This window comes from Thermobia domestica, chromosome 1 (assembly GCF_964235325.1).
Source record: "Thermobia domestica chromosome 1, izTheDome1.hap1.1, whole genome shotgun sequence".
In the NCBI taxonomy this organism is placed as follows: Eukaryota; Metazoa; Arthropoda; class Insecta; order Zygentoma; family Lepismatidae; genus Thermobia; species Thermobia domestica.
In genome coordinates this window covers 58,077,664-58,102,410 of record NC_137454.1, presented here as the reverse complement: position 1 = coordinate 58,102,410, position 24,747 = coordinate 58,077,664, and the positions used below count along the sequence as shown (strand labels likewise).

Genomic DNA, 24,747 nt, shown 5'->3' with positions numbered 1-24,747 from the left:
AACCAGTGCATCACTAGATCCCCGATTATCAGTTTTTATTCTCTTCGTTTTTGAACCTATTTAAAAGCTATGAAACAAACTCTTACTATTCATTCCCTTACAGCCAATTCGGAAGCTGAAATAGGCGTCTTTATTAAAACCTTATTAGAACAATACTGCGAATCAATAATGCATATATTAACCACAATTCTCCATTACAATTACTCACATATCTTACCGGTACTGTATATGATTACAGCAAAATAATTTTCCATAGCGGAAGTTAAAAGTCTTCAATTTCACAGTCAATTGAAAATTACGAAAGAAAAATAATCTTTCTAATGCTTCGTGTGAATAACGAAATCAACGAAATCTACTTATTAAATGAAATTTCAGATCAAGGTATTAAAAACCAAACTTCATTTGTCCATTCTTGTGCTTTGAGATGCTAAATAAAGGTACAAAATTTATTTCATGTATGAATTTATTTTGGGAGGGATTCAAATTCAATAATAGATTAACTTACATGTAAAATTACCCTCAAATTACACTAAATTTACAGAAAAATCAGAATTTCGGAACATCCCCCTACGCACGTCTCTGTCAGGAAAGAGAAATTAAAGAGCACTGATATCATTCTCAGAAACCGTAGAAGCCCAAATGCATATTTGCTCACGTACAACTAATTTTAAAATGGTCTGAACGTGATGGTATTGGATGCACATTGAATATTCTCTTAAGTGCTTACGGCCCAATGTATAGAGGATTCTACATAATCGGAAAATATGCGTTGCCTTTCGGAAAACGTAATTTTTCAACAAAGTGGTGCCATATAACTAAATTCTATAATCCAGGGAACAAATATAAATGGAACTATTAATTACCAGTACCTATAAGAGCCTGAAATAGCACTCACCTTTTGAGCTTCCTGGCACAGCGTCCATTTTGCTTGCAGTCCCCTTTCAATAGAAGCGATTGACAACCAAGTGGCCTATGCAGACGAACCATCTGGTGGCAAAAGTAAGACTTAAGAGCGAAGATATCGAAGAAGAACAATGTGCACGCACAGCATTGCCAGCTACGATAATAAAACACACAGAATTTATGTATAGACCTCTCTACGCGGGGCCTCAGGAGGATACAACCCATCTTCTAAAGCTTCCGATTAGTGGTTAGTTGTGCATTGCTGCTGTACGCGAAATGCAGAATTTGATCTCCATTGAAATGGAAGGAATGAAAAGACATTAATTACAAATTAACTAATTCTCTATTTTCCTTGTTTTGTACTTTATTTTTCTTTCTTTTTTTTCAGTGACCAGTGAAAATGTTATCAGAAGTAATTACTTTTGGAAAATCTACTCAAAAGAGACTTGCGGAGTTTGCGAGTATTTTGATATCTGATGAACCCGTACCGCCTGAGAAAATCGAAAATATCTGGCGAAATTATTTGGAGTTTTTAGTTAGAGCTGTTGGATGGCAAGCAATTTGGAGAGTTCCAAAACATCAACAGAAAGATTTGGAAATAAAATCTTCGTATGTTCTTGTTACGGTAGGTATTTTCTTGTTTTGATATCCTGTGACTTATATCTTGATCTTGATATACACTTACATTGCAACAAATTTGTGCTCTACTGGACTAAAGTAGTAAAAAATCAAGGTCAGTATCTTTTGTGAATCGTATTTCCTGCAGCGTTTGAGTCTAGTTGTATTTATAGGAAGTGCGATTTTAAACTTTATATTAAGTTCTAGGGATGTACCGATATATCGGTATTGGTGATATCGGCCACTTTTGGGAGTATCGGTATCGGCAAATCGACACCGATATTTACCGATACATTTTCCGAACTATTTTCAATTTGTTTAATATTAACAATGACACTTATATTTCATCGGTTTCTTTTAGACTTAAAGTTGATCTAAATTATTATCAATTATACTATCGATTTCTTTGTGCGTGTATAAGCCTACTCCTATTTACTAGTTAAAAACAATTAGTTCAAAAGTTAATAAATACTTTTAAGTTGAGTTGATTTTACTTTAGCGTCCCTTTCGGCAGCGAGACTATACGAAACGTTGACCTACTGATTAACGTGGAATCCGAACCACATGAGCTCCCGCCGGGAATCGGTCCCGGGTCTTCCACGCCAAAGGCGCGTACGCTAACCGCTTAGCCACGAGGGAGCTCAATAAATAGTTTTATCGTTTTCGACTTCGTTAAATAACTCTCTTTTTTAACTTATACACACCAATACCTGGTTCAGCACGCATAATTTTGTCAAAAATTTGTAACGGTAGTATCATTTGCATTGTATGTATGTAATAGAGACTAGTAAGTACAATGTAACTATCAAAATACATTATCACTCTAAATATCAATCAGTGACTCTTAGAATTAAGTTTACACTTTATAAGTATTTGCTGCTTGTAAGTTAATTTTATGTAAGCTGGATTAAATTTAGCGGAAATAATTTTATTTTTTGTATGTGTGGAATCTAACATGAAATTTTGCTTTTGTCTTTGTATGTCAAATTTTTGCCTTATATCTAATATACCCTATTACAATGTTGATCATTTCATTATTCTGAAAATTCCTGATAATATATAAGAAATGTGTCCAAAAGTATCGGTATCGAGTATCGGTAAAAAGTGGTATCGGTACATTCCTATTAAGTTCATTTTCATTTTTTTTATATTAAGCCTTTAAACGCTGAAGGTTCTTCATATCTCCAAGTTCATATGACAACCTCAGCTTTGATAGATGAGATTCATTGCTATTATATATATATATATATATATATGATTTTGACTAGTAGAGATACTTGGCCGTTTTGTTTTATTGTCATTTTATTTTTACCCTATATCTTACTAACGTTTTCTGCTGTGACTTCGATAAGAGAACGAGCTTTTATGAAATCAAATGACCTTCCCCTAAGTTATATTCTTATTTTATTCTCCTGTATGCAGGTAACTACAAATACTCCTTTTTAGACCGGGGACCGCGGTTGCTCAGTAGTTCACATATAGTGCATGGAGACCTTGGTTCGATCACAGCTCGTGCCAAATGAGCTTTGTGATGGACAAACACCGTGTGCGTGGGTTTTGTCGGGGTTCTCCCGTTTCCTCCCACTTTGTCAATTCCACCATGGTCATTCATTTCTCATCATCACAGTCTTCTTTAACCTAGCCGGCATAATCATGGAACGTAAAACTTAAAGATTTCCTTTCATTTCCTTTTTTTTTTAGAGCTAAATTTGTACAAAACAAGTTATTGTTGAAAGGCTCACTGTTGTTGTTCTTGTTGAGAGAAAATAACAAATTTAAGATTGAAAAAGAGTAGTTGTACTTACCAGCATGTAGAACAATAAAACAAGGATACAATATAGAAGGATGTTCAAGATTGGAATTCAGAAAATATCGTTCTCTCAATAAAGCTCACAGCAGTGAGTAAAATGTAGGGCAAAAATAAAACAAACAGAACGAAAAGCTAAAATATATTTATTTATAATGTAATAATATTATATAATTTAGTTGTGTAAAATATGCTAGTTTTTGCCGTGGTTTCTCACATTTATATTTTCTTTTGTTTTCATTCAGGTTCATGGTATTAATCTTAATGACTTTACATTTGATGTTAATGTCATTAAATGTGTTACTGAAGAGATAGTGAAAGGCACAAAAACTGCATCTTTTCTGGATATCTTTCCAACCACAGATCAGAAAGAGGAAAGTGTTTTTGATGTATTGTATATTGCAGAAGCACTAGATCAGTTTAGGTAAGGTTTTGAAATATTTTAAGCTGTGTTTGAAACTAAAGAAAAATTTTCGCTAAGTTATTAATAGTTAAGAAAATAAATACAGTGAAACCTCCCTTAACGGATACCTCAATAATACGAACACATTTTTTGTCCTGGCAAAAATACATGTATTATTACAGGATAGACTCTCCCCTTTACGGACACGGACAGTCTTCTTGTACTCCCACTTTAGTGACCTCTTCACAACAGAAAGGAATTATTCTCAGCTCATACTTATTTAGCGTAGAAGATAATTTCCGCAATTTGAAAATATATCTTCAATTGATCCAGCAATAATAAGCAAATTTCGATCAGAAACTGGTTCTCATAGGATGTAAATGGCATACAATTTAATGTATATATATTTCAAGTAATTGGTGAGGTCTGTCTACATTGTCAGCATTTAATAATAATGTTGCATGTTCTGGTTGGGTTACTTTACTGCAGTCAGTAAGGTAATTAAAGGATTTTTACAAGAATATGACATATACTGAGAAGAAACTTACTGTACATGCGATATATTTATTTTTTATAGAGGATTTTGTCTTTACTCTCCTTGTAATTCGAACACTGAGCACAGTATTTTGATCTAGCATATATTTACATTCATAACTAATGTATTTACTGTATATTACATGAGCTGTGAGTAATTTAATTTTGTGTCACCTCCAGTGACGATTTCTCTAATGTACCGTGTTTACCGCCGGTAAACAGAGCATAATTTATGGAAATTCTTTGAGCCATTTTTCTATGATGTGATCAAACAGGCAGCGTCGCTTTCAGTAAGAAATGAAGTATCCATTTCTCCTTAAAACAACAATTTTCATAAAAGCCTGGACGTGTCTACTTATTTTTAATGAGGAGTTTATTTTCTCGTATTTCAGGGATTTACGCCGTACTTTATTCTGGGCAAAACATTTAACTTCTTTAGCGTACGTATTTCAAAAAGTTCATTTTTTGTTAATTAATTGTCCTCGTAGTAAAAGAGTTTTCTATACAAATCGCACGTTTCCAGATATGTTAGCATAGCCCGGGTGTCTAAGAGTGAGTCACTTTCACTCTTTTATATACAGATTGTCCTTTCCCCTTTTCGGAGGGAATTTTCGAAAACTCCGTAATAGGCTCTTTTTTTTAAATAAAGAATTTATGTAATGAATTTCACAACTTAAGTCAGTCCTTACATTAATCATTTTCTGAATAAATAGAGGGGAATCAATATTATGGAAATTGTCTCCTCCTTCAGAAATCAATTTTCGCAGGTTCTGAAATATGTATTCTTTTATTTTTATTTAAGTGTTTATATATCTATTTTCAATCTCGAACGTAAGCAAATCCCCACATTGGACACATTCTCAATAATAATAATAATAATAATAATAATAATAAAAGATATGGAAGGGCCCCATTTTCACCCGTAAACCCGAAATTCTCAAAAAAAAAAAAAAAAAAAAAAAAACATGAAACATAGGTTCTGTTATTTTTATGTAAGAGTTTATATACCAATTTCACATCGACTTAAGCTAATCCTTATATTTGGCACTTTGTGAATAAATGAAGGGAAATTCCAATATTTTACAGTAATTACTCTCTTAGGAGCGAAATTTTTCGAAAACGCTGAAACAAGTTTTCCGTTATTTTTAACGAAAAATTTATATGCCGAGCTTCATTTATCTAGTTTAAGGGACTCATGAGACACACTATTTTTTCCACTTCCCCCCCCCCAAAAAAAAAACTTCTTTTAATCGTTTCTTTTCCCTTGCTTTCGTCACAAAAGGTATTGTCCTATTACGTTTCCACTTATAGTACTATGACTTGGACGATGATGAGTCTGTCACTTCTACTCCTTTATATGTAGTCCCCACTCCTTTTCTTCCCTTCTAGGCCCAAAAAAAAAAAACGCTGAAAGTCTAATTATTTTATTAATTATTATTTTAAATGAGAAATTCAAATTTCGAATTTCACATTTCTACTCTAACCTTAAAAGAGTCCAAGATATGGATTCCAATATCGATATTATTATCTAATATAATTCCCACCCCCTTTTTTTCTCCCTTTTAGGCCAAATATCTAAAGACGCTTAAACGCGTATTTATTGTTTTAAATCAGAGGTCCAAATACAACATTTCATTTTCCTAACATTTATAATTTGTTATGGAGTTTGTTTTATAAAGCTGTAATTCACATACCTTTTTTCTTTCCTTCTAGATCAAATGTGTAGAAACGTTGAAATCCGTATCCAGTTATTTTAAAAGTCGAAATACCAAGTTTCATATCTCTAACCTTCAGAAATTCCGAAATATGGAAATTTTAATGTAATAATTCCTTCCCTCTTACCCCGCTTCCTAATCGAACTTCCAGATCTTTCCTTTCCTGATGCCTTACGACACAAATCCTGTATACTATCTAAATTTGAAGTTCCTAGCTTAAGCGGTTTAGTGTGGGTGTTGATCAACCATTCAAAACTTTTATCATATACAGAGATCAGAACGTTAGTTGAGTGTTTCTTTTTCTCTTTTAGATTGGAGCGTTCAATGGTAATTTTGCCGATGTGACTTTCCTCGAGAGACGTCACTGAGAATAAGCTAGTAACATAACTTGTTTCGTAAACTGATTTTTATCGTCATGTTTCCATTTTGCCAGATTCGACGTCTAAGGTTTCGAACCTTTTCTCAATTTCATAAGATCTCCGAAATTTTGGGTATAAAGCTCGAAAATTTTCTGAAAGTATTTTCCTTGAACTCTTGGTTTTGATAAAATGAGTTTTGTGAAATTCAACTCCAAAGGGAAAATGATGTGTTTAAATCTTTCTCACTGTTCAACAAAAATCCGACACTTCAAACGTATGAAGTTGAAATTTGGTACAAATTCTCCATCAACTAGGGTTGCGTGTTAGGCAGGGTACTAATTCTTAAGGAAGGAAAAGGGGTTGAACTTTTTCTCGCCTTTCATCAGAACTTAGAAACTTTGGGGCGTAGATAATTGAGATTTTATGTTGAACTTTTTCTCGCCTTTCATCAGAACTTAGAAACTTTGGGGCGTAGATAATTGAGATTTTATGCAAATGTCTTCAGACTAGACTATGAGTGAAGCTGGATTTTGTGAAATTAATCGCCTAAGAGGATGGAGAAGGGGGAGGGGGATACTTTCTCATTTTTCATTACATTTCCGATTCAGAATAGGAAGTTGGAATTTTGTACCAATAATATCCTTACACTATAAGTGAGACTGAGTTTAGAGATTCCACTCAGATGGGTACACGAGGGATTAAAAACAACGAAATTTATGTATGAGTATTTTTTGGTACACAACGTATTAATACACTGATCACCAGTTGAATTAGGGACATCTGCCTAATACTGTGTAGCATCAATTTTTTCGCTCTGATAACGGCAGCTACCCGCCGCAGCATGAACTCCACGAGGCGCCTGAAGTGTTGTTGTGGCATTTCAATCCATATCTGCTGTAAAGTCTTCCACAGAGCCAATAGGTAGGTCGGAAGAGGGTCCACAACCCGAAGTCGTCGTTCCATGGCGTCCCAGATATGTCCGATGGGATTGAGGTCCGGTGACCGTGATGGCAGGGAAATGTATCTGCCACATCAGAGGAATGCTCATCAAACCAGTCTGCTGCCATCCTAGAGCGGAAGCCCAGTGCATTATCCGGCGCAATGTACTAATTACGGTGCGGCTGAAAGATGAGGTCACCATCCGATGTTGCAATCCAGCAAATAATAAGACAGTCATCCAGAAGATCGCGGTAGCATTCATCTGTGAAGGACCATGTCACATGTGTTAGAGAACCCATTTCAGCCCGCGTAAACATGCCCCAGATAAGAATATCACCACCACCGGCCTGCGCAGTTCCCTGCTAGCACGATGGATCCATTTCCTCGTGCGGTTGGCGACGCATCCGTACCCGTCCATCGGCATGTACTACCATGAGCAAAATAAATGACGCGTCTCTTTATTTTGAAGTTTTTTGAAAATATCTCCGTTTTCTTTATATGTTCGAAATTTCGGAAGGTTTCCCCAGCAGGACAGGTTAATAACAAACCCGTTTTTAATATTTGTGTTAGATATTAGCTTAAAATAAAGAAATTAGAAGCAAAAAACATTAAATCCACAGAAATCTCGAGAATTACCAACTCTGCTAAAGTGGGAAATTTTCAAGAACACGAGAGAATTCTGCATTTCAACACGAAGCAGCGACATCTATGTCATTGAGAGAAATGTGGATTAAATCTACAAACTAAACTTTTAACGAATATTTCTAGTATGTCTTATTATATGCATTATCTGCAAACTCCAAATATATGAATATATGCTAAGTATTAACATAAAGATAGAGCAAATAGTGGAAATTATCTATGGAAAAGGACGAATTGGTAGGACGATCGTAATGAAATATCGTCTTTACCGGAACAGGCTCAGTTCACGTAAACAAACAAATAGCTCAGTTAGTTAAAGCAACGAGTCTGTATGCTGAAGGTAGCGGGTTCGATCCCGTGGAAGTGCCGTTATCATTTTTATCACTACACTACGGTTATTTTTTTAATTTTTTTATTTGGGAAAGAATCAAATTGTAACGTATGTGTAAAACTCATGACGATACCAAAGAAAGAAAAAATGCTGTTGTCGCACTTGCATTAGCGTCCCTAATTTTGTTTGCAAACAGTTTCGTAATTATTTCCCCTGTGCTCACTGCTCACCATATGCTCGCTGGCGCATAACGAATGTTTCCCAGTAAATGTTAATTCTAATTTGGAGAATTTTATAAAGTTTCACAATATTTCTCACTAGATAGTCTTCTATCTACGTGTTTGGATATCTTGATAACAGATTTCCCTATTAAATGTTTAATTTTCCCTAGATGTTTAATTACGGAAAAGTTTTACAATGTATTTGTATTGAATTGAAATTGTTTTGAATTTACTACATAAGGTAAGTAGACCGAAGGAGGAGAACTCAAGTAATTGATATTCTACGTAAAAGCAACCTATTGTAGAATGATGATGCTTCTTACCTTCAGCACATAATCTTAACGTTAGAGAGTCAGAGAGAGAAAAATCCTGGTTTTTCCTCCTCTATGACCACCCATCTTAAACCTCTACATATCTTTGTTCGTCTCACAAAATTTCGGTGCTCCAAAAAGATTCAAATAATAATAATAATAATAATAATAATAATAATAATAATAATAATAATAATAATAATAATAATCCTGAATATGCCATCCTTACATAGTGTAGGATATCTTAGTTTCCTAGTTTAAATCTTAAATATCTTAGTTTAAAATGCTTTCTTTAGTACTTATTTGAGCAACCATGTAGGAGGGGGTACGACTTTTTATTTTGCCCCTCTCATTTCAGTAGCCTTCCAACAGAAAGTAATTTTTGATAAGCAGGACAGACAAAATGAATAAGAAATATATTTACAGCATCCTCTCCCCTTTCATGATTGGAATATCACGTAATATTTTTTATTCTACGAAAGATGGCCCTGTGCGGTTAGGGGTAGGTAACTAAAAAAATACCTAATATATAGCGCCCCTTGATTGTAATATTACCGCTCCTTTATTTGTACGAGGGAGCCCCTACACAATCAAGGATGAAAAAAAGAATAGGAAGAGTGTCTATTGATTCCAGTGGTGGATCCAGCACGAACTCCTGGGGGAGGGGAGGGGAAGTGAAACATTCTTTTGATGATGTGAAGCTGTCACAAATTACCAGTTAACTAAACTAAACAATAGTGGGGGGAACTGGAACCCAGTCAGTTTAAATTTATGTAAAAGTTTAATTTTTGGATTCATATTAAAGTTTTGGTTTCAAATGAGAATTTCAGTCCAAGTGGTCAATGATCAAATCTCGTGGGGCTCTTCAGTGTAGGCTAATGAGAAAAGGCAAAATTATTAACATGTTTATAACTTTCGAATTTTTCGTCTATTTTAAAGAAATATTTTGCTTCGTATTAAAGTGTTGGTTCCAAATAACAAACTCAGTCCGAGTGGACAATGATCAAATCTCCGGGGGGTCTTCAGTATAGGGGGCTACGGCTCCCTTATGGGAAAAGGCAAAAATATGAAAATGCTTATAACTTCCGAATTTTCCGTCTATTTTAAAGAAATTATTGGCTTCATATTAAAGTCTTGGCTTCAAATGACAATTTCAGTCCGTGTGGACAATGATCAAATCTCGGAGGGCTCTTCGGTGTAGGGGTTTCGGCTTCTTTATGGGACAAGATTCACGTAGTTGATATTGCAAAATTGTTTTGTATATATAAGTGGAAACTTGCACCATTTGGTTAATTTTATCTCTTATGTTTTGCAGATTCATATTCCAAGCAATAGTTACTTCGCAGAGCTAAAAGAAGGCACTTACTAGTTTCATTAAAATGAAATGTCTTTTATGAGAGGAGCAGACGAACGAACAGGCACCCAAACGTTGGTTGAGTCGTACGGTTGGTTGAGTCGCTTCAATTATTATTATTATTATTATTATTATTATTATTATTATTATTATTATTATTATTATTAATAATAATAATAAAGCATTGCAGGGACCTTTGGTGCAGGGGGTCCGTGGCTCGATTCCACTTCGTGCCAAGTGAAATTTGAGGTGGACAAATACCGTGTGCATGGGTATGTGTTTTCTTGAGATTTTCAATTTTCCTCCCACTTTCTTCATTTCACCATTTCATTCATCATCATTCTCCCTTAGCGTAGGTGCATAATCGTCCAACGTTAAACTAGATATTGCAATTTCAATAATAATAATAATAATAATTAATTCAACTGAAAGGACTGTAATTTATGTGGACAGCAATTATCATAAATATGCAACCATTATAAAAACAATGCTTTGAGTAGAAAGATAATCCTTCCCAAGTGTTAACGAATGCGCACGAGATAAGACATGTCTCGAGAAAGAGACAAGACGCGCTTTGTGACATCCAAGATAATACGAGGCAAATGTTTTGGACACGAGATAGCTTGTAAAATGTCTCGTCTTGTCTGGAATGTCTCGAAAACAAAAGTCTAAGTTTTAAAATTATTTTTCAAGATCTATTCTCTCAGAAGTAGTTCTCTGCCTTAAAATTAATAACGACATTTGTGATTTAAAAAAAAAGATAAACAATGCCTAAAGTTAATAGTTAACTTTTCGAAAAGAAGCTTCATTAAGGGTGAACCTGTGAGATGTCCACAAACTTCGGGAGGTGATTCGTGACATCAAAAGGAGACAAATGGTCCTCTTGCAGTTTTCGAATTCAGCTTCGTTGTCGAGATACAGGGTTGCCAACTGGTCGTGTTTGAGAAACTCACTGGGAATAAATTCAGTCCAAGAATAAACTACTACTCATATATTTTTCAGGTCAATTGACTTATACCATGTTGTAAGGTCAAATATTTATTTATGAAGTGTGTACAAAATTCGCCAGGGTCTTTTCTGAGAAAATCGTCGAGAAAAAGTCACCTCCAAGAATAAACTACCCTTCGTAAATTTTTCTAAGAGAAATATCTGATACTGCAATATAGGGTTGTTAATTAAATATTGATTAATGAAAAATAAACAAAATTGTTAAAACCATTTTTGAGAAAATAGCGTTTTTCGATTTTCGGCTGTTTGTAAACCTCACTTATTTTAGGTGGTAGGAAAAAATGGAAAAGCTCCTGTAAGAATACTAAGTAAACCCTAAGTTTAAAATTTGGTGTAGATAAGTTGAACGGTATGGCCTCTAGGCGAGTGCATATAAAAGTGTGCCGAACGGACGGACCGGAAGGACGGGTGTCGAAAAGTCACATTTTCGGTATGTAGACGCCATGAAACATGTAAATCCGTTGAAATCTGAATTTGATATTATTTTCACAATCACTATATTTTCTTCTCTCTTTTGTCGCTCGAAAAAGAAAAGCCTGAGTTTACCACAAAAAGCTAGGGAGTTTCTCAAAAAATATTCAATTACAGGGCCACCGCACTAAACTTTTTCAATTCAATTTCTTAACTGTGTTAGGCCGCAGTTGTTACTGAAGTGTGTATTTGGATAATACGAATAAAATTATCGTATTATTCAAATACATCGAATGTCAGATTATCGAATAAAAAACTTCGATTGAAGAAAATCCATACTACAAAACTAACTCACACTTTGAGCACATTTTCATTAGACATATAATAGACCAATTAATGCAATCATTGTTTATGAAATATGAAAAAAATCAAATGAGTCACTTTGGGAAAGTCGTTCAAAAAGAACACGTCAGGAGTAACCTACCTCTTGTGAATTGTTTCGAACAATGAGTTAAGATATACTTTTGGTTATTAATGAAATATTTATTTGCGAAATTTGAACAAAATCGCCTGTCGTTCGAGAAAATTGTCGGGAAAAAAACCTTGACCCCAAAAATAAACTATCCGTTGTAATTGTTTTTTATAGAAATGACTTATACTAAAATATAGGGTTATTAATGAAATACTTATTTATGAATTATCAATAAAATTGTCCGAGTAATTTTTGAGAAAATCTTGTGGGAAAAATAACTCCCCGAATAAACTATCTCTTGAGGATTCTTTCAGGGTAAGCGAGTTATTCCATATTACTAGGTTTTTTAATGAAATATTTATTTCTGAGTACGAACAAAATTGCTTGACTCATTTTTGAGAAAACCGTGGAGGAAAAACACCCCCAAGAGTAAACTACCCCTCGCATATTTTTTCAGGACAAACGAGTTTTGCCATATTGTTCAGTTATTAACGAAATATTTATTTTTGAAATATGAATAAACTCTTTTGAGTCGTTTTTGAGAAAATCGCCCAGACAACACTCCACCAAGAATAAACTACCCCTCGCATTTTTTAGGACAAACGAGTTATGCCATATTGATAGGTTATTAATGAAATCTTTATTTATGAAATATGAACGAAAACATTTGAGTCCATTTTGAGAAAATCACTGAGAAAAAACTCATCCTCTTAGTATAAACTACCCCTTGTAGATTTTTCTCAGATAAATGCCTTATACCACAAAATAGGGTTGCTAATTAAATATTGATTTATAAAAAAAGAAAGAAAACAAGATCGTTAGAGCCAGTTATGAGAAAATATCTTTTTTTTATTTTCATCGTACAGGAAACTACCCTTGTTTTGGGAGTAGGAGGGAAATAAAAAAAAACTATAGGAAATACTATGAAAATCTTAAACTAAAATTTGGTGCAGATAAGTTGAACATACCGTAAATTTTTCAACTAATTTACGGTATGTTCAAGTATGGCTTCTAGGCGAGGTATGGCTTCAGGTATGGCTTCTAGGCGAGTGCACAGAAAAGTGTAGCGAACGGACGGACGAACTGATGGACATGTATCGAAAAATAACTTTTTCGGTGTTAGGGGCTATAATACGTGTAAATTCGTTGAAATCTCAAATTTGATTTTTTTTTCGAACACCATACTTTCTTCTCTCATTTGTCACTTCAAAGTAAAAGGAACTCAGATTTACAGATAAAAGACACCTACTTTTACACAGATAATAGACATTTATTGATTTAAAACTGTTTTAGTTTGTGTCATTTCACTTCCAATTGAAAGGTTTTACAATGATTAACGGCATACCAATGACGAGACGGAAGTTTTCAGGAAGTAAATGCATTCAGAAGTCTAGACTGCATTACAGCCTGTTTTTATTTCTGCAATTGTTAACAGCTGTAATTTCGTCCAAACGCTACATGAAATAATTTTTGGTTGACGTCATTGTATTACTATTTTAGTATTGTTCTCTTCAGACTTGGTTGAAGTTTTGTCTTAACGGTTATACATTTTTTCTTTCTTATTTCATCGTTACACATAAGAACAAAATGTTATGGTGAGTGGATAGATTCGAACCTACGAACATTGAGTTTATATTCTTCCAACACTTTACCAATGGACCAAGCTTTGTCTTCACGTTAACGCACGGTTACAGGGTTTACTACGATTTAAATAAAATGGCTGGCTGTTAGAATTCCCTGCTCACATATTTCGATAAATAATTTTCATTGCTTCGAAGATACGTAGAGCAATGTTTAGATACACATTTTAGGAGAGTGAATTTTGGTGTATATAATAATTTCATGCCAGGTAAAAGCTAGATAAGTTTTAATAAAATGTTTCATATGTAGTTCTCAATAATAAGCTTGCTGTTCGGAGTGAAGTTCCAAGGTTCAGCATTGCCTAGCAGTTTTTGCTATTAATATCCCTTCTAACAATATTGGCAGTGGACAAAAGTTAGCCCGTGTTGAAGCTTTTTGCTCCTAATTTAGTTATTTTACTTATTTAAGGAATATATTGAAAATTGTCAGCAGGCACGTATGCAGTAATTTATTTCGGGAGAAGTCCGACTTCAATATTAGGATAAATTATAATAAAATTTAAAAGATAATCCTTAAATTTAGGCTAAATTTACAGAGAAGGTGGGATTTCAGAGGGGAGTCCGGACCACCTGGACCCACACCTAAATGCGTCCTTGTTTGTCAGTAACGTTTCCTCATTTTGAAACCCTCAAAAACTTCGGATATATAAAGGAAAACGAGTTATTTTCGATAAAATATCACTTCAGAAGACGCGACAGTTTTATTGCACATGGTGGTATCCCAAGTTCACAAGGGCAAGAATTCATTAATTTTGATTCTCTGTCATTGTGCTCTATCGAAAGGTTAGGTTTGTAACATATTACTCCTACGAACAAGCATGACTGGCAGATAGGAATACTGAACACAACTCCAGAGAAATGCATGCTGAACTTACGTTTATAGTTACGCTTTGGTGATTTGCCCTCAAGGTCAATCGAGTGGTAATTCAGTTCCGTCCCTGTTCTTAAGCCATGTTCGTATTACTTCGAACAGTTTTGATAATGAAAAGAATGCCTCTTAATATAACAGACTTCTTTCGCGTAAGAAATCGAAACTCAGTTGGTCAGAGCAACTAGTCTGTAAGAATTAGGTTGTTAGTTAGTTAGGAGCCCAGTACGAGTAAGGGTTTTTATTACTATTGTTTTTATCTTTTTTATGTGAGGAAAAATCAAATTGTGACATCGCGATATCAAATGTATTTGATTAGGTAGCTTTGTCTTAGCTAAACTTTAAACATCAGTAACCGTCGAAATTATTTCACCGACTGATCACTTACTGAACATTTCAAACACGTCAAACCAGTGGCATAACATGAAGGTTAACCTCTCCTCCGCAGTCCTTAGTTATGCGTCCATACTTTCAAGGGCGGACTAAGGGCCGAGCGACTGCCCGGGGCGCCAGAGAAAGAGGAGCACCAAAACGAGCCTCAAAAAGTAAATTTTATAATGTGCTTTCTACTGACGTTTTTGGTTTATATTCTTGTAAAGTAGTGGCAATTATATGATCTTTTTCCATTTCACTATGGAAGAAGAGAGTTTCATAGTACTAAGGGGGCTGTATCGAAAAATTGAGAGATGGCATGTAGAATAAAGAGTGCCGGGAATTAAGTATTGTTTGTTTGTTTGCTTGAGTATAGCGTTCCACGGTTATGCCTTAATGGGCAAGGGAGATGTGGATACTAATTATAGTGGAATCCGAACCACTTTTATCGTTCAACAGTAATCCACCGGGAATTGGACCCGGTACCACAGAAGGCAGGCGTGCTAGCCACTAGACCAGGGGGGGTGGAGTTGGTATTCTTTATAGCGGGCCATATTCTTTGTGAACTTTTCCTAGGTAATGGATTTCTTTTTGAAAATGGGTTTAAAACAGGGGCGTCATTTAGGGAGGGCAGGGAGGGGCATTTGCCCCCCGTGAGTTTGAGATGTATATAGATTTTATCATTAGAATAGTAGTAAATCAGTGAAAAACGCGAAATTTTACTTATATCAAGAGGTCTTGCCCCCCCCCCCCAAAGCAAAATCTGAAATGACGCTCCTGGTTTAAACTATTAAAAACACTATGATAAAATGTAAAATATAGGCTACTACTAGGGGAAGGGCGCCAAAAAGTCACTTTGCCCGTGTGAAAATTTGGCCTGCTCCGCCCCTGCGTACTTTCTCTATATTTTTTGGCCTTGCAGCTTGTGCGGTCCCCACGCCACATTGTTGCGGGGGCGCTATTTACGCCTACCCTTCGAACGTAATTCAATAACTGTTTAAGAAATTCTACCATCAGCGTGAAAACGGGAATATATTTTTCTAATAGTCCCATAGAACTTTCACTCAGAATGCCAGATGCAATTTTTCAGAGTGGGCTCTGGCTAAGTAGAAGGAAGATCTGTTTCCTAAGTAAGTTCCTTTCAGAAAGTTTGCTATTTCTTTAACAGTGATGTAAATAAATATACTTATCGTTATTAGCTCGACACCAAACCATCCTGGACAAATCCCTCTAGAACAATGATCGGCAAAAGTTATTCTCAGGGTGCGAATTACCGAGGGGGATGAGGGGGATTTTCCCCCTCAATCACATTTTGTTCCCCCCCAAAGAAGTCAGCTGAAGTATCCCCACCGGGGATGCTCGCTTTCCCCCCCCCCCCCCAAACTATGCTCAGTATAACTCCAAATTTCTTCGGAATGATCGATATAAACTATTCAGTTTTGGTCATTTCTACTTACCACGTAATTGCCCACTATTTTCAACGTTGTTTAGTTGAACTCTATTATTATGACTACGGTTGTTACTTGCAACTGTACCTTTGTACCCTTCAGTTCGTCATCGTTCGTGAATTTGAATGTACTAATTGCGTATAACAAAGCCACATATGAATTTATAAATGTTCTAAGCGGTTAGTAAAGAAGAAGTAAACAAATAGCTTCTTCCACCATACTTAGCGAAGTTCTGACATGTCATATTCATCCTCTACATTTGTATCGATTATCATCTTATTTTAATTTTTGTTATAACATGTTGTTTCATTTTCCAGTATACTCTTTGTTAGTACATGGTCCTCATTCCCTAGTAGTGTGCGTGTATGCAACCCAAAAGTTGCATTTAATTTGTGATAATTAGCATAGTAATCACTGCCTTTTACAGTTTACGGAAATGAACTTTTGAAACTGTACTCAAAATCTGAGATATACGCATTCTCTCGCAAGTATATGTTAACGTACACGCTGGGGATACGCTCCTAGTGAACAGACATGTTAGTGAAGATGATTTTTAGGTGAATAAGCGCATAACTGAAGATTTGTTTCAGCATTTGTTAATACGACTGGTTCTCCGTGTCATTGTCCGTGTCTGTATAAGCATTTCAACCAGAACGGTTCTTTTAAAGTTAACTCTCCATTTTTCCATCTTTCTTTTAGCTGTACAGTTTGCTGTTCACGCTAATAATGTTGTCTGAAAAACTTCAATGTAATGTTTTATTTTATTTGAATAACGTAGCCCATAATGAATCAACTCATCTGCAACCTAACAATAAAGTAATTGTAAGTGTTGACTTCCTGAGCCCCATCACGGAATCGATATTTGGAGGAAAAAAAGTCGTGAAGAGCGCAGCTTTAGCGGGGAGTAGAAGCGCAAGCTCGAAATTTGAATTGAGAATTTTAAATATTTGGCCTTCGATTTGACCTTGATGTTAGAAATCGGGTCCAGCAACAACCCATTTCTTATTTGATAGGCTAATATCTAGATTTTCTTTTTTAAAAAAGTATGTCCGGTTTAACTGATACTTTTAGTGATTTTCATGAGACTAAAGGGTTTTTTTTTTTTTTTTTTTTTTTTTTTTTTTTTTTTTTGCTACCTGTACGTAATAACGCAAAGTGGAAGATTTCAATATGACTAGAAAAATTAACATATGCTAGTGATCATGGCTATCGCTCGGGCCGAATTATTAAGTAATTAAGTAAATAAACCTTAAAGAGGTACGGAGACAAGAGTGAGTACAACATTTAAACACGTTCAGAAAGGTTCTGTGGGGTGTGGGCATGTCAGACAATATATAGGTACATAGTTATTGTCGGTAGATTTATTAAATTAATACATCTCTTATTTATTACAGATGTCACACACACACATATTATATGGAGAGTAAGACATTATTGTCTCATTTTGAAATTTGCACCTTCACACTTTATGTTCTGTTGGCCTAATTTTATCCCCCCCAATATAGATTGTCTAATTCGCACACTGGTTATTCTGCATAATTTTATAAGCGACTCAAGGGTGAAACACTTGTTAACGAAAGCAATGTTGTGTATATACTGCCTTGTTTCTGACAAAATATAAAGTCTTTTGTAATCTTTAGACACTTTTCCTATTCTTTTTGTCACCCTTGGTTGTGTAAGGAAGCCTCGAACAAATAAAGAAGAGGTAATATTACAGATAAGGGGCGCTATAAATATATTAGGTATTTCTTTTGTTACCTAACCATAACGGCCTAGGGTCGTCTTCAGTAGAATAAAAAATGCTACGTGATATTACATTCACGAAGGAGGAAAGGATGCTCTAAATATATTTCTTATTCATTTTGTCTGCCCTGCTTCTCAGAAATTATATACCTTCTGTTGGAGGGTGCTGAAAAGAGAGGAGGGGAAATAAAACGTCGTGCCCCCTCATACATTTTAAATTTTGTGACGTGGTTGCTCAAATTATTACTAAAGAAAGCACTTTAAACTAAGATGTGTAAAGTTATAACATTATGTAAGGGTGGCATATTCATTAATAATAATAATAATAATAATAATAATAATAATGATAATAATAATAAATATGAATGTCTTTGGAGAGCCGAAATTATGTGAGACGAACAATGATATGTAGAGGTTTAAGATGGGTGGTCATAGAGGAGGAAAAACCAGGATTTTTCTCTCTCTGACTCTCTAACGTTAAGATTATGTGCTGAAGGTAAGAAGCATCATCATTCTACAATAGGTTGCTTTTACGTAGAATATCTATTACTTGAGCTCCCCTCCTTCGGGCAACTTTGCTTATGTAGTAAATTCAAAACAATTTCAATTTAAGACAAATATTTATAGAGAAAATTAAACATTTAATAGGGAAATCTGTTATCAAAATATCCAAACACGTAGATAGAAGACTATGTAGTGAGAAACATTGTGAAACTATAAAATTCTCCAAATTAGAATTAACATTTACTGGAAAACATTCGTTATGCATCAGTGAGCACAGGGGAAATAATTACGAATCTGTTTGCAAACAAAAATTAGAGACACTAATGCAAATGCGACGATATTTTCTTTTTTTTTTTTTTTTTTTTTTTTTTTTTTTTTTTTTTTTTTTTTTTTGGTATCGTCATGAGTTTTACACATATGTTACAATTTGATTCCTTCCCAAATAAAAAAAGAAATAAAATAACCTTAGTGATAAAAATGACAACAGTACTTCCACGGGATTCGAACCGTCTACCTTCGGTATACAAACTCGTTTCTTTACCTAACTGAGCTATTTGCTCTCTTACGTAAGCTGAACCTGTTCTACAGTAAAGACGATTTTTCATTACGATTGGGCTAACAATTCGTCTTTTTCCATAGGTAATTTCCACTATTTGCACTATCTATACGTTAATACTTAGCATAGATTCATATATTTGGAGTTCGCTGATAATGCATATAATAAGACATACTAGAAATATTTCGTTAAAATTTTCGTTTGTAGATCTAATCCACGCTTCTCTCAATGACATAGATGTCGCTGCTTCGTGTTGAACTGCAGAATTCCCTCGCGTTCTTGAAAATTTCCCACTTTAGCAGAGTTGGTAATTCTCGAGATTTCTGTGGATTTAATGTTTTTTGCTTCTAATTTCTTTATTTTAAGCTAATATCTAACACAAATATTAAAAACGGGTTTGTTATTAACCTGTCCTGCTGGGGAAACCTTCCGAAATTTCGAACATATAAAGAAAACGGAGATATTTTCAAAAAACTTCAAAATAAAGAGACGCGTCATTTATTTTGCTCATGGTAGTACCAATGTGAAGCGTGACTCATCTGTCCAGACAACCTTTTTCTACATTTCCATGGTTCAATGGCGGTGTTCCTTTGCCCATGCTAGACGTTTGTGTTATGCGGATAGAAGCGGTACTCGCGTGGGCTGATGGCTTCTGTACCCCATGGCGAGTAGGTGGTTGTGGATTGTGTGGCTGTTCGGTGTTATTGTCCTCCATTGAACCCCTCAGCGATTCGATGCACTATGGCCCGTTTATCGGCTGTTACGATGCGGGCCAGTCGGCGCCTACCTCTGTCGTGGACACGCCCCTGACCGCGACAGTTTGCCTGTGCAGGTGCGGTTTTACTGAAAGCCAGGTCTTCACGATACACTCTTGACATAGTTATCTTTGAAAATCCGAGTGCCACTTCCGAAATCAAAACACCCAGTCGTCTGGCCCCCACGATTTGACAACGGTTAAATGGATTCAGGTCCTTCGTCTTCCCTATCATCAAGGTTGGCAAAAACCATGGTTTTTATTCAAAAAACCCGGTTTATTTGGTTTAAACCTTTTTTTTTTTTTTTTTTTTTTTTGTCTAAATAATGTGCTCTATATATTTATATCACATATGGACAAAAATAAGTTTGCTTTGCTTTTGTGTTAGTAAGCAACAACCGGGTTGTGCTGGAAAAGGTCACATAAGCTTAAAGCGGAATCCAAACCGCTTCTCAGCCTATATCCGGGACTAATTGGGCACAAATGCGATACGTCTGTTGACTCACTCACGAAAGAATTCCGATAAAAATACGTCGTACTGATCTTTACATATTTGTTAATATGTCATTTCAGAAGGAGAAAAAGATGAACACTTGCACAGGTGAAACAATTATACAGAATTACGTATGGACAATTTCAAAATACTGAAGAGTACAGAAGAACTAATTTAGTCCAGGTTAATTCACTATGACTTTTATTAGTCCAAGTTAAAGAAATACAATGACTTAATTTGCATATCAGTAAGAAAAGTGAATAAAGATAAGAATTATTTGAGTCCACTTTGGCTCTGACCCATTTATAAATAAATAGATACCAAAGATACTTCTGATATCAATAAATGCCTCTCGTGGGGTTTGTATGATCCCTCACCCCCAAAAAAGGTAGAGCATTTCGATGTATTTCATCAATAGTAAACATTAATAAAACGAAACAATATTCAGAATTTTTCTTTGATTGCAATTGCATAACAATAATAACAAACTATAAAAAAATCACAAAAGAAACATTCATAAACTTATTAAAAAAAGTTGCTTTTGTAGTATAATCTCTTTGAGTAATGAATGGGGAATTTAGGTCGAATATAATACGAATAATGTACGGGAGTGAAACGTGATAACACACACACACACACACACACACACACACAAAAAAAAAAAAAAAAAAAAAAAAAAGCTGGTTTAAACCAGCCAACACTGCACTGATACAAATGCCGAGAGAGGAAGCACACGACAGCAGTACACGCGCGATACGTTTCATTCACATGCACTGGTGGAGCCTTTGCAGGGCAGTTTCAGCAACTGTCCTGCTGTCTCGACTTACATTGGTAATCAGTGTATGTTCTTGTGAGAAAGTAATTTGGATTCGCTTTGAGGCTAGAGAATGACGTGTACGAGCTGCGTTTGCAATGAGGGTTTAAAAATTTTGAGTATAATTGTCCACAAAATGGAATCTTCCAATTTTGAATTCAGGAAAACTATTTAACTTAGTCTTAACTTTGTCAAAGCTCATCTAAGGAGACTTCTGGAGAAGTGTTTGAAGCCGAGATGTGGATGCATAAATTGAGTTCTGAGTAGTCGAGTAATGAATGTACTCATTAAGGTGCGAGAAAATTATTTGATCAAGTCCAATGATGCAAAAATTTATTTAGTGGCTATTTGTGAGGGGTTTACGTAACTCCAAGGAAATCGATCTTGCATCAAAAAGATCATAAAAATAGAAATGTGGTTTGTATATAACTTTGTAACACCCCACTTTCGTGTTGGCACTAGAATTTGTTTCGTTTTGTTGATAGCCGTTTGTTCGAAGTTACATAGTTTTCTTGATTTATTATCGTTTGTGTTATTTTAATTTTAATATTCATGCTTACAATGGTAAACCGAAAATTTATTAAACTGAACCAAAATTTCTTTCCAATCTTTATAGACAACATATTAGAAATAAGTATTTTATGAATTAATTGGTTATAAAGACTTCAGTTTCAGAGACATATCATGAATACTTACAAAGGAGAGGAAACAAAAGTAATTGAATTGAACAACAATGAAAATAAAAAAATCTAATGTTCCGCAGATCAGAAACAAAAATAGTAATTGGATAGAACATAATACATAATTTCATATAAATTAATCTTTGACACCGAATTACACGATTCTGATTAGATGTTGAAAGGAAAGGAATCGCTGAATAGGTAAATTGTAGGACCAGAGTCGTCATCAAAGTTCAAAATCTATTTTTTATGTACTTTTTATTTAGGAAGATGAAAATGAATAATATGCATTACAGAAACATGCAACCCACTTCGGGTTCTCATATGCATTTCTCAAATTCTGTGAAGATCGTCATGCTTTTTAAAGTCCGATATCTACGTTTATCTATATTCTAAGTAAACAATAAACATAATCTGTAAATACTTTATGTTTATTAAGTATTCTGAACAAATAATTTTACAATATGCGGTGGATATCACACTAGTGTTACGATACAGATGGATGATACCAGCTTATATGACATAATTGCGCTGATCTTTGTCTGATGAACGAACTAACCAAGGGAATAATGGTACATCATCTTAATGTTATATAATCAGCTAGCGTTTATGTAACTACAAGAAATAATAAATATATTGAAGAAAGCAAAGTAAGTACAATAATTAAATCGTCGATGGATAATTATAAGGATTGCAAAAGCAAATAGTTTATAAAATATAAATAAAAGACCCCCAATAGCAATTCACGAAAGGAATAATAGATAATTAAAGGAATACAATAAAGGATTCCATGTTTTATATAGTACAATGCCAGAATAATTAAATGTGGAAGAACTGATTATGAATTACTATATTAAGTTATAGGCCTAATCTACAATGCTATTTCTACTACATTAAGCTAGCACAATACTACTACTCTAGCACGAAGCTAAATACCAAGATTCTAACATACATCTAAAAGTAACTAATAAACTAACACATTATAGCAAAGTATATTGACTTACCTGGAAGATGAGTAAAGCTAAGCAATCTACAGTATTGAATAGTAATACTACAAATATCTACAGCTAGAGGATAATTCAACTAAGCTATTTACAAATAACAGTATTTACCTGAAACCGGGACAGCCTTCTTGGTTTCTGATGTATTTAAACAACTTGAAACATAAATGATATTAAAACATAAATAATATTAGATGATTATGTAATCATATGGATTTGTTTAGTGTACAATAACCCAATTTGTTTTCTGCTGTTTACTTTGTAACGCAGAGTAAATCTTGTAATTTAATTATTTGTTGATTTCCTATTTTAACGACTTCCTATTCCGCCTGTCTTAATTCTACGATCACCCTCTTCCATTCCGGATCAGGACAGCGTTTATAGTTCCTGGAGTTTTACTTCAGAACGACCAAATCGGACCTTGTGTCCCCTATTGCTTGGGATGTTCTAGCATGTCATCGTCAGTTGTGTGACATCTAATAATTAATCTGTTACGTAGAGATCAAATTACCTTCTGCGTTGTTGCGTTGTGGAGATGAGATTTCTTCTGCGTCGAAGCAAACGCGCTTGACGTTATCCATAGATCCAAGGAAGAGCTAGCGCAACTGTCAAATATTTTCCATAGATCATATTTTTATTCTTTTATATATTTAATACGATGCTAAATACTTAACGTGGAATACATATTCTTTGCAGTTCTTGCAGTGTAAGGTTGCAAGAGGGAAGGAAGGTGAGAAAATATTGGATATGGAGGGAAAACAATTCTGATCCGAATCCAAAATCGATTTCTCATTGCAGAATGGAATACGAACTCGATTTCGAATACACAGAATATTCGATTTTGACTGTCCCTATAGAGAAAGATTGTTCTGGCCATCCTAGCTCAGAAGCAACCGCTAGTACAACTAGAGCCGCCGTGACCCCCATGTAAAAATGGCAACACTATTGTTGAAGTGGCGTCAATTGTTGAAGACAGGTCTAGTCTACGGATTTTCAACAAAGTGTTGGTAATAATTGAATAGTTGGTAGCAGGTTCTATGAATACTAGTGTATATGACTCTCGCTTGCCTTTCAAAGTTAAGATTTTAACGGGCGTGCAGTTATAACAGGATTACACTCACTTTTTTGTGACTTCGTAAAGTCGTCATTTCTTTTCATATAAAGAGTATGCACATTTGAGAGCTAATAAACAATTAATGGAGTGGTCAGTTTAAAAAAAAAAAAAAACCCTCGGCTCCTCATAACTAATCTGCGTATCGGTGATCTCAAAAAGGTGGATTTCTCTGAGCACTTTGACCAGCTTTGGTAAACACTTCATTGCTGGTATCTTTTTACCGATGGCCTGCCATAATCTACTTGTTATTAACCCATTGTATTTCGCAATGTTTATTTCAACTTTTTAAATGCCTCCTAAAGTTGTCCATCAAATCCTAATTTTGAGAATGGAATATCCGAAATCCAGATCTGTATTCGAGTATCCATGATACGAAGATTTGGATTGGCCCCAAGATTCGGAATTTGAGATCCAGTTCTCATCGGATCATAACATGAAGCTGTTAATGCATAGTGCGTAGATATCTGAGGCTAAGAAAAAGAGTCCATAATGAAAAGTCAGATTCAGAGATGTCTGACTATTCCTAGGCACTTCCTCCTAAGCTTCATTCTATAGTGCACAAGAAATAATTATCTCCCTGGTCTCTTCCTTCAATGCCACAACACACATATTGTCAGAAAGCAATACATGCTTCGTTCCACACTTATGAACCACTTAATTCTCTTAAATTAATGAAATTCTGTTAAATTACACCAAGAAATCTGTATTTCGTGTTATATCTTCTTCTTGTTC

General features: G+C 34.8%; 1 protein-coding gene across 2 annotated transcripts in view; it reads left to right on the top strand.

The window, feature by feature from the left end:
- The window catches only part of nesd (SHC binding and spindle associated nessun dorma), a 72,087-nt gene that overhangs the window by 15,935 nt on the left and 31,405 nt on the right, over positions 1-24,747 (top strand). For both annotated transcript variants that reach the window (XM_081757321.1, XM_081757318.1), the window contains exons 2-3: positions 1,292-1,528; positions 3,574-3,752. In XM_081757321.1, coding sequence (XP_081613447.1) covers positions 1,304-1,528; positions 3,574-3,752 — 404 coding nt within the window. In that variant the 5' untranslated portion in view covers positions 1,292-1,303. The remainder of the gene's footprint in view (positions 1-1,291; positions 1,529-3,573; positions 3,753-24,747) is intronic.